We start from the raw sequence: 9980 nt of genomic DNA, 5'->3' as shown, positions 1-9980 counted from the left end.
GCCCCGCCCCACGCCGCGTCCTCCCCGCCACGGCCGCCGCAGTCTGCGCTTCGCGGCCGCACATTCCACAGAAAGCCCTAAGGACTCACTTTCCCAAAGCCCCCCTTCTTTCCGCCTTTGATTTTTATTCATGAGCTTTAAAAATTACACAAGAACATGTGTATGGAACGAGATAAGGCTTTGTGGCTATTTCGAGGAAGCAAAGGACTGAATAGGACTTTCAAATTGTAGCGAAAGTTCGGATAAAATTGGGCAGCTGGCCTTACCCTATATCCTCCAACATCACCACCGCCTGCGCCGAAGCGAATGAAAACAAACACTAACGATGGCTGTGCCGGGGAACAATCGCTTGCTGAGTTAAGGCAGGAGTGATCGCTTGACGGAAGAGAGGAGCCCTGAGGAAGACAAGACGTGAGTGCGACAGCTTGCTCAGTCCTGGGACCAAAACGCCTGGAGACTGAGCCAGCAACCTCCTGAGGCTTGACGTGCCTGTCTGCGATCCGCTACCACTGCCGCCCTGGGGCTCAGAACCTCAGCCAGGAGGCGCGGCTGGCCGGCCCCGGGCCCGGGCCTCCGTAATGAGAGCTCCTAGATCCTCTCTGTGCCTCAGCTTCGCAGGTACTAACTTTGGGGGGGGGGGATACCCCCAGATCTTTCAGCGCCCCCGGATGGGAGGCTATGGTTTTGCGGCCCCTTGGCCACCTTGTGAAAGTCAAAACCGGCTACTTGGGGTTCAATCCCTGGAAGCCCTGATTTCTTTGGAAAATGGGGTTGGCGTAGGGCCCATTGACTTGTTACCAGTCTGCACGGATCCCCAGAGCTTTCCTATCGACATTCTTAGTTCTTTGGGTTAGATCATAAGGGTTCCTGAAGGTAATTGACGGGACCCTAACTGCGGGTTTGGGTGCTAATTATGAGATCGATTTTCATCCAGTCAAGATTTGTTGAGTGCCAAATATGTACTCCGCGTGTAGGTGAGGGTGACTGTTGACTAGTGAAAAAGGGACCCAAGGTTCACGACTATCTTCTTACTGGCAGTGGAACGACCCGTGGAAACCTGCGATCCGTTCTCATTAATAAATCTCTGGGTAAGTGCCTAAGCAACTTTTTGGGCTCATCACTAACACATCTCGATTTTCACTTTCCCAAGCAGTTACTTTCCAGCTGTTAGTCTGGTCAGTTCGGCTAGCATTTCACTTTTACCATTTCTCCCTCTTGCCACCTCACAGCCCAAGAAAACTAACAAACAAAAAACAACCGACAGATTTATTATCTCTTTTCTCATCCTACTTAGTTTAAAACTCATCTAAGGTGGTAGAGTTTATTGGACACCTTCACTGGGAGATATATTAAGAAACAACAGACTCCTCACCCCTTTTTCTTTGGTACTGGGGATTAAACTCAGCATCTTTACCTAGAGCTACATTATTTTTGTTTATTTATATCGTGTTAATTTATTTGTGGGTTTTTTTGTTTTGTTCTGTTTTTTGGAACCGGGGATCGAACTCAGGTCCTGACGCTTTTGAGGCAAGTGGCAGAACCACTGAGCTAAATCCCTGGCCCTGTTTGTGTTTTTTTTTTGTTGTTGTTTTGAGACAGTTTCTCTCTGTAGTTAAAGCTTGCCTTGAACTCATGGCTATCCTCTTGCCTCAGCCACCCAAGCACTGGGATTACAGGTATGTGCCACCAGGCCTGCTTTTTATTTTTTGAGACAAGGTCTCACTAAGTTTTAAGTCCAAGCTTGTGATTCTCCTCCCTCAGCCACCCAGAGTGGTGGGACTATAAGTGTTTCACTATGCCCAATTTAGACCCTTTTTTTTTTTTTTTTTTTTTTTTTTTTGAGACAGGGTCTCACTGTGTAGTTGAGACTGACCTGGAACTCACTATATATCCCAGGCTGGTCTCAACTCACAGAGATCCTCCTGCCTCAGCCTCCCGAGTGCTGGGATTACAGGTGTGCGCTACCACGCCCAGCCTAGACCCTTTCTTTAACTTCCATGTTTTTATATGTTTTGTTATTACTAGGTCTTGTAATATGTGGATATCATGGCTTTGGGTAAATTATAAACTTTTCTGTTTTCAAATTTACATCTTTTTATCTCTGGAGAAGTCTTAGCGATGCTTAAGGAATGGAGTCTTAACTCAGTAACACCACTCAGTTATACCTCAACCAGAAGGAGTTCATTTTATTTTTTATTTTTCTGAGACAGGATCTCCCGCCTGACCTTGGCCTTTATCTTGTGATCCTCCTGCCTCCAGTGCTGGGATTACAGCCTTGTGACACCTGGCCCAGTGCATTCTTTCTAATGTTGAGGTGTTTCTACCCACCCCCAGCTATAAAGTCTGTTGGAGATAACATCATATACTGAAGTTCTTTATTTATAAAAGCCTTATCAGTGTTTTTCTCCCCTATCTTATTTCTCAGGAAATTATGGAGAGACCTGATGTTGGCCTTGTTTATTCTGTTAACAGTTTTTAAATTGTTGCTAGTTAATTAAGCATGGCCTGCAGCAGGGCTCTCGGCACATGCCTATAATCCCACCTACAAGGGTTTGTCACCACACCCGACCTAGTGTCATTCTTTTATAATCTTTTGCTAATTATTCCTTCTGCTGAAAATATTTGTCCTCCCTTTTTTTGTTTGTTTGTGTTTTAGATACTGGGGATTGAACTCATAACCTTGCCCTTGCCAGGCAGGCACTAACTGTGCTGCTGAGCTACATTCTCAACCCTGTTTTGGTATTTTTGAGACAAGTCTCACTGTGTACTTAAACTCACTATGGAGTCTACGCTGGCCTCTGAACTCAGCAATCTTCCTGCCTCAGCCTCCCATGTCCTTCTTTGGTTGAGTCATCTCTATCCAGTTTTATCACCAACTCCCATCTGAATTCCTGCAATAGCTTCCTAGGAGGTTTCTTTTCATTTTCTTTGCATCATGTCCTCCTCTCTAGTCAAAGGAACCGTATTGAATCTGTATCTCACACCATTGGCACAGGCTCCTTATTTATTTGCAGACCGGGTCTCCCTATGTGGTTCAGACTGGCCTTGTCCTCACTGTGTAGCCCGGGGGATCCTCCAGAGTGCCCAGCTGTGAAGGACTATTATCTTTTAGGGATTTGGGTGTGGTGGGCCTGACAGGAAACAAACCTGGGAAGTGAAGAGAGCATGACCTTGGATACTCCTATGCTCATCTCTGGCCTTCCTCAGTACTTCTGGTTTTTCAGTCCCTTCTTGATTTTCTCTTGTCATTCTAATGTGTTAAAATCAACCATTGAGAAATGTTGTCATTAAATTTTAGAATGTCTTTTTTTATAGTTTCTGCTTCTCAAAGTTTTCAGTCACGTGCTTTATAAAGTTGAACATTATAAACATAGTTAAAGTTTATCTAATAACTATTACATATATTTTAGTGTGTTTTGGTGTCATATTCTGGCCATGTAGGTTTGTCACCATGAACACTCTTTTTTGTTTTGTTTTGTTTTTTTGAGACAGGGTCTCACACTATGTAGAGTTGGGACTGACCTGGAACTCACTATGTAGCTCAAGCTGGTCTCGAACTCACAGCGATCCTCCTGCCTCAATCTCCAGAGTACTAGGATTACAGGTGTGCGCCACCATGCCCGACCACTTGCCTTTTTTTTTTGGTCCTGGGGATCAAATTCGGGTTCTTGCACTTGCAAGTCAGGCTCCAGACCAACTGAGCTAAATCCCCAGCCCTCGCTTTTTTTTACTATGTGCTAGACATTGTAGTGAAATTGTACAGATAATTTGTGGGCTAGGGTGACCTCATCCAATGTTGTTGAAGGTGACACTGTTGTAGCTGAGTCCCATTTTTCTTGTGGTCCAGCCTAGTATCCAAGTTCTGGGCTCAAGCAAACCTCCTGCCTTAGCCTCCCACGTTGATGGGACTATAGATCTGTATAGCACTGTATCCAGGTTCCCCTATATTTCTAACCAACCTGCAAACCAGACTTCCCACACTGCCCTCCTTGGGTTTGGTAGTTTGCTAGACCAGCTCCTAGAACTCAGACAGACCTTTATATTTACCATTGTATTACAAAGGACATCATAAAGGATGCAGGTGATGGAACAGATGAACAGATACTTTGGTCAAGGTATCCACCTCCCTTTGGTCCCTCTGGTGACCTGCCCTAGCCCAAGGATGTGTGAGTTCTGCTCTTAAATTACCTCTTTGTCTTGAACCCCAGTTCCTGGAAGGGCTCTGTGAATAACAAGACACTGCTGTTGCTCCAGGAATTCCAAGGCTCTGAGCCTTGGCGGGGTTTCAAAGGAGGAGGTCTTGTACTAGGCCTCCTTGGTCCACGTTTAGCTTTCCAGGATGTAGGAAGGGAGAAGGACTGTCTCAAAACCCTGAGGTAGGACCGTCCAGCAGGACTCTTAGTGGGACCCATTTTGGGATCCTGAGTTCAAAGGCAAAGACATAGTGTGAGCTAGGTCCCAAGGGGATAGAAAAGAAAGCTTCTTTGGAATGAAGGATGGATGGCCAGCTGGTATCTCCCAGGATCCATGCCAGGAGGGGTGTGGGCTGTGCCCCCGGTGGGAGTAGGCACTGGCCTCATTGATGACTGGGATCTTGCTCTAGCCATGTTCTCCCAGCGTTTTGACTACTGCCAAAGTAGGTGTGTTGCATAGGCCCTGTTGTGGCTACGGCCACCCTGCGGCCAGATTTATCAATAATGGGCTTTAGCCTGGGGGGAGCCTCTCTTTGGAAAGGATGTTGCCTTTTTTCAGTGTACAGGTTAGCATTCTTGAGCTGAGTGATCCCACCCCAGGGTGCCATGGTGACATGTTTCAGGGTCAACTCCTGGCCGAGGAATTTGGCTCGATTGGGCCAGATTGGCTGGGTTCCTGGCATCTATGACATGAGTTGCCAGAGGTTTGAGTGACAAGTCAGCCTCGAGCAGGAGGAGGAACAGCTCCCAGTTACTGGTGTGGGGTCTGTTGGTATCACCAGGAAGGCAGCAGCAGTTGGGGGGTAGGGAAAACTGACCTTTTACCTCCTTCGAGTCCCACACGGCTGAGGAACTGAGTGATACTTTGCCCCATGGGAGGCTGGGATAGAGAGAGGCCTTTCTATCCCGGTGATGCCCAGAGTTGCGCGAGAGTCTTCCAAGGCCATGCACACTGAATTCTGGGCCTTCTTTCCTGGCTGCCATGGTGGTGGATGACCTTGACCCCTTCTGGGAACCAGGGTAGCCCTTCCAGTGCCAAGGGTCCTCACCCATATTTTTTTTTTTTTTTGAGACAGGGTCTCACTGTGTAGCCCAGCCTGCCCTCTAACTCATGGCGATCCTCCTCCTCATCCTCCCTCGCCTCTGTTCTGCCACACGTGGCAAGGAGTTGGTGGTTTTTGAAGCCCCTCTTTAGCCCAGTGTCTCAACTGTTTGCACGTAAAGTATCCAGATTTGGGCCGGGGATTTAGCTCAGTGGTTTCACCACCTGCCTCACAAGAGCAACAACCCAACTTTGATCCCTGGTATCAAACAAACAAAAAACAAAGTACACAGACTCCCCCCGCCATCGCTCTGTGGGTTACCCGGGTCCCCTGTTGAAAGGGGTCTCGAGCCCCCGTTGGGTGCCCCTTACCCAATTATGCCACTCACGCACCGAGAGGTCTGGCAGGAGATCTTTATTGTAGGGAGGTGAGCAGGAGGCAGAGGGCAGAGAGCGAGAGAGGGAGAAGAGGAAGCACTGGGATACTTATAGGGCGGGCAGTGGAAGATCTTTCTTTGGGAGGAGCGGTCTTTGTTATCCTATCGCAAGCCAGGTTGTCTTTTGGATTTCGCGCCTTGGAGAGGCTCTAGTTTCGCGCTTTACAATTTCGGCGGGAGAAAGGACTCAGAGTCGGGAAAGAACCCGGAAGTAAGATATAAAATGGCTGGGGGGGGTTATATTTTAACATGTGTGATCTCCTAACACCTGTGAACTTTGTTGTGGACCTGACCTGTGAGGGCCAGCATGTCTTTTTTGGTTTTCTGAGACAGGGCCTCACTATGTAGTTGAGACTGACCTGGAACCCACTATGTAGCCCAGGCTGGTCTCGAACTCACAGCGATCCTCCTGCCTCAGCCGCCCGAGTGCTAGGATGACAGGTGTGCGCCACCACACCCGGCGGGCCAGCATGTCTTTCGTCTGTCTTCTTTACTCGATTCTCGCCTGTCTCCTCTGTCCCAGTTGTTAGTCTCTGTGAAAGCCAAGTTGACCAGTTGGCTCATCCCGGCCTGAGGGCCTGTTGGAGCTTTTGGGGCTTCCTCCTAATGTCTGAAGTTGCTCAGCTAATAAGACATTGACCCAGGGGACTTTGGGCCCCACTGTCTATTTCCATGCCCCCTCTTATAAATCTTTCTTTGTGGTTCTGGGGATTGAACCCAGGGCTGCTCCCCTTACAAAAGATTTAGAGACAAGGTCTCATTGAGTCACTGACTTGCTCAGCCAGGCTCCACCTCGCAATCCTGCCTCAGCTTCCCAGAGTGCTGGAATTACAGGTGTGTCACCACCATGCCCAGCCACACTCAGATCTTTACAGGCCTGATGATTTGGGTGCTCCTATTGCTAAACAGGCCTTATGGTCTCTCTCTTTACTGGTTTTCATTTGTTTTCTGCTGCCAGGGATGGAACTCAGGACCTTGCACTTGCAAGGCAGGCGTGGTGCCGCAGAGCCACATCCCTGGCCCTATTCTTTAATTTTTGAGACAGGCTATGTTGAGGTCACTAAATTACCCAGGTGGGTTTGAATTTGAGCTCCTCCCAGCTCAGCTTTGCAGAATGCTGGCATTCTAGGGGTGTTGTACTACACCTGGCTCCTGTTGCTGTTGAGATAAGGGGTCTGGCTGTGTTGTCCAAGCTGCTGTAGTACTGGTGGACTGAAGGTGTCCACCCCCAGCCCTGCAAACCAGCGCTGTGGCTGAGCCGCCTGCCTCACGTTTCCCTGCTCCCCGCTGCCTACAGTAGTAGATGTGTGGTCTTTTTCACATTGTCTTGTTACTTCGAATACTTGGTGTTTTATTTCCATATGATGTCGGGTTTGTTTGTTTTGTTTTGTTTGCTTTTCGTTTGTTTTGTGCTAGGCAGAGATGTATAGAGGATGGAATCCAGAGGGGCTCTTTAATGGAGCTGTACCCCACCTGTTTTTATTTTGTATCTTGAGGCAGGATTTCTTTTTGGTGCCTAGGCTGCCCTGGAATTTTTAATCTTCCTGCCTCAGCCTCTCAAGTAGCTGAAGTATGGCTTGTGCCGCCTTGGCCACCTGTATTTGTTTAATCTAATTTGAGAATTCTTGGCTGCTGAAAGCCGGGACAAAGGGTTACGGGAGTGGCTTGGCTGGTTGTTGATGATCCAAGGGTGTGAAATCTTGATTCATGACTGAGACTTCTCAGGAGTGCAGCCTTGCTTCTGCCTGTTTCTAGGGGTTTCAGTAACTCTGGACCAATTTTAAATTGGCTTCCTGGCTAATTAATTACTTCTTTGCTATACGTGTAGATAGTGTGACTTTGTTGTATCTATATGTATTTTACTGACTTACATTGTCTCTTTTGTTTGTTTTGCGACAGGGTCTTGCTGTGCATTGAGGCTGGCCTTGAACTTGTGGTCATCCCACGCAGTTTTTTGTTTTGTTTTTTTTTTGGCGGGGGTACTGGGGATCGAACTCTGGTTCTTGTGCTTGTGAGGCAGGTGGCAGAACCACTAAGCTAGTCCTGCCCTTATCTTTAGTATACACAGTGTCTTTGAAAAATACGGTGACTATTTAACAAATTTTACAAAATATTCCAGTGAAAGACGGCCATGAACCCCCTCAGCATCTCCCTCACTTCAAACTCTCCCGCAGCAGCACGTAATGATCCCACCAATCATGGGGAGTTGCGGTGTGTACAGAATGCATCCTTTTACATCTCCTTCCTCAGTTCTCTCCTTTTTGTCTTGTTCCTTAAAACTCCCCTTTCTTCCCCGCTTTGCTGTTAAGCGAAACCTTAATAAACTGCTCTTCAGTTACCCACGTTTAATATCCTGCTGTGCTGGGGCCAGGGATTTGGCTCAGTGGTTCTGCCACCTGCCTTGTAAGTGCAAGGGCCCGAGTTTGATCCCTGGCACAAAAAAAAAAAAAAAAAAAAAAAATGAGAGAGAAAATCCTGCCGTGCTTGTCTGCCCAGTCCTTAGACACCACTGGCCCCATCTCCTGTTTCCCAAGGGATGCCTGTGTTGGAGCTTCAGCCTTGCCGGCAGGCCTGAGCTATTACCAGGGACCTTGTGCCCAGTGAGCCATTCTGCTGAGATGACCCTGCCCCAGGGTACACAGCAGGCTCTCATGCAGCATTCCAGGCTCCGGCCTGGGCCCCTCAGCGTGCAGTCCTGGGGGAAACGGGGATACTTAAGATTTTTAAGCCCATGTGGCTCTCTGTTACTTACACCTCTGTCCCTGCTCTTCCTGCCCTAAATGCTTTCTTCCTCATAATTAGACTCAGCTGTCTCAACCCACTTCCGCCTGGGTGGGGAGTGATACCGTGCTCCATGAAATCCGTGTGCTATCTTGAAATTACATTCAAGTGCTCCCATATGTGTGCATTTATCTGGAGAAAGGGCTTTTCTGGTAACCAGACTCTCAAGAGGAGTCTTAGCCCAGCCAAAGCTAAATGATTTGGTGGCCTATTGATGGGACATAAATGGAATCATGTTGTGTTTCGTTATCAAAAGTTTTTTGTTTTGTTTGCAGTGCTGGGAATCAAACCCAGGGCCGTGTAACATAGACCAAAATTCTGCCACTGAACCACATCCCCACCCTCAGCAAAGTTTTGTTCTTGTGTGTATGTGACTGGGGAGTGAACACAAGGCCACTGCACTAAGCCATATCTCCATCCCTTTTTACTTTTTTTTATGGTAGCAGGGATCGAACTCAGGTCCTTGAACTTGCGAGGCAGGAGGTGGAACCACTAAGCTAAATCCCTGGCCCCCTTTTTACTTTTGATTCTTAGTTCTTCAGGGTGGGCTGAATCTTGTGATCCTCCCACCTTGGTCTCTTTATAGTACTGGGATTAGAGGAGTGTGCCACCTTGCCCTGCTCCCAGAAAAGTTTTTCTCTCCTTAAAATCTAGTCCTGACCAGCTATGTTGTACATATCTGTGATTACAGCTACTTAGGAGGCTGAGACAAAGGGATCGAGACCAGCCTGGGCTATGCAGTGAGTCCAGGATCAGCCTGAACTACATAGTGAGACCCTGTCTCAAAACAAGAGATAGGTGTTGAGGACGCAGCTCAGTGAGAAGGCCTGGAAAAGAACAACACCATGCATCCTTGGTGTTAAGTATCGTGGATAATAGAACTTTCAATAGATAAGTTATATGTAAAGCTTAAAGTTTCAAAATTAGGTAAAATAGTCTCGTGGGTTTTTTTTTTTGTTTGTTTTTTTTTTGTACTGGGAATCGAACTTAGGACCTGTGCTTGCAAGGCAGGCGGTGGAACCACTGAGCTAAATCGCCGGCCCCTCATCTATTTTTTAGGTTCCTAAATATAGCTCTGTGGGATTTTGGAATTTATTGTCCTCAAGAGAAAGTAGCATAATATTTTCTCCTTGGTATCTTTAGTTACAGGAAGATTTTTCTGTTCCATTTTCACTTAACTGTTGAACATCTAGTAGTTAGATGCTTTGATGTAACAGTCTCTTTTTAACTGTACCATAAATCACACTTTTCATCGATACTTTTTTCTGTTACAGATTCCTATAGGCAATGGAAACTGATCTCAATTCCCAGGACAGAAAGGACCTGGACAAGTTCATTAAATTTTTTGCCCTCAAGGTAATACGTCCATCCTCCTGGGCCAAGAGTGGTTCAAAGTAATGCCTGTGCTTCTCCCTAAAAATGGAATAGAACAGATTGCAGCTCGCCCATTTTAAGGGCTACTTCTGTTTGTTGTAAACCAGACTGTGGAGGATGAGGACGTGACTACAAAGTAGCTTCCAGTTTTCC

The 9980-nt window shown here is 47.2% G+C and overlaps 1 protein-coding gene across 6 annotated transcripts in view; it reads left to right on the top strand.

Moving 5' to 3' along the window:
• The first annotated feature begins 82 nt into the window (after positions 1 to 82).
• Positions 83 to 9980, top strand: part of Atg13 (autophagy related 13) — a 28280-nt gene continuing 18382 nt past the window's right edge. The window contains exons 1-3 of one of the 6 annotated variants that reach the window (XM_010612454.2): positions 83 to 618; positions 1039 to 1088; positions 9728 to 9809. In XM_010612454.2, the coding sequence (XP_010610756.1) occupies positions 9741 to 9809 (69 nt within the window). In that variant the 5' untranslated portion in view covers positions 83 to 618; positions 1039 to 1088; positions 9728 to 9740. Of the gene's footprint in view, positions 619 to 974; positions 1089 to 3579; positions 3605 to 9727; positions 9810 to 9980 lie in introns of those variants that run through there. The other 5 variants (XM_010612453.2, XM_010612458.3, XM_010612459.3 and 2 more) reach the window with 5 other exon arrangements.

The sequence above is a fragment of the Fukomys damarensis genome, unplaced genomic scaffold (assembly GCF_012274545.1).
Source record: "Fukomys damarensis isolate Sample0158 unplaced genomic scaffold, DMR_v1.0_HiC HiC_scaffold_27, whole genome shotgun sequence".
NCBI classification, from domain to species: Eukaryota; Metazoa; Chordata; class Mammalia; order Rodentia; family Bathyergidae; genus Fukomys; species Fukomys damarensis.
Note: the sequence above shows the minus strand (reverse complement) of the source record. Positions and strands in the feature narration are given on the sequence as shown.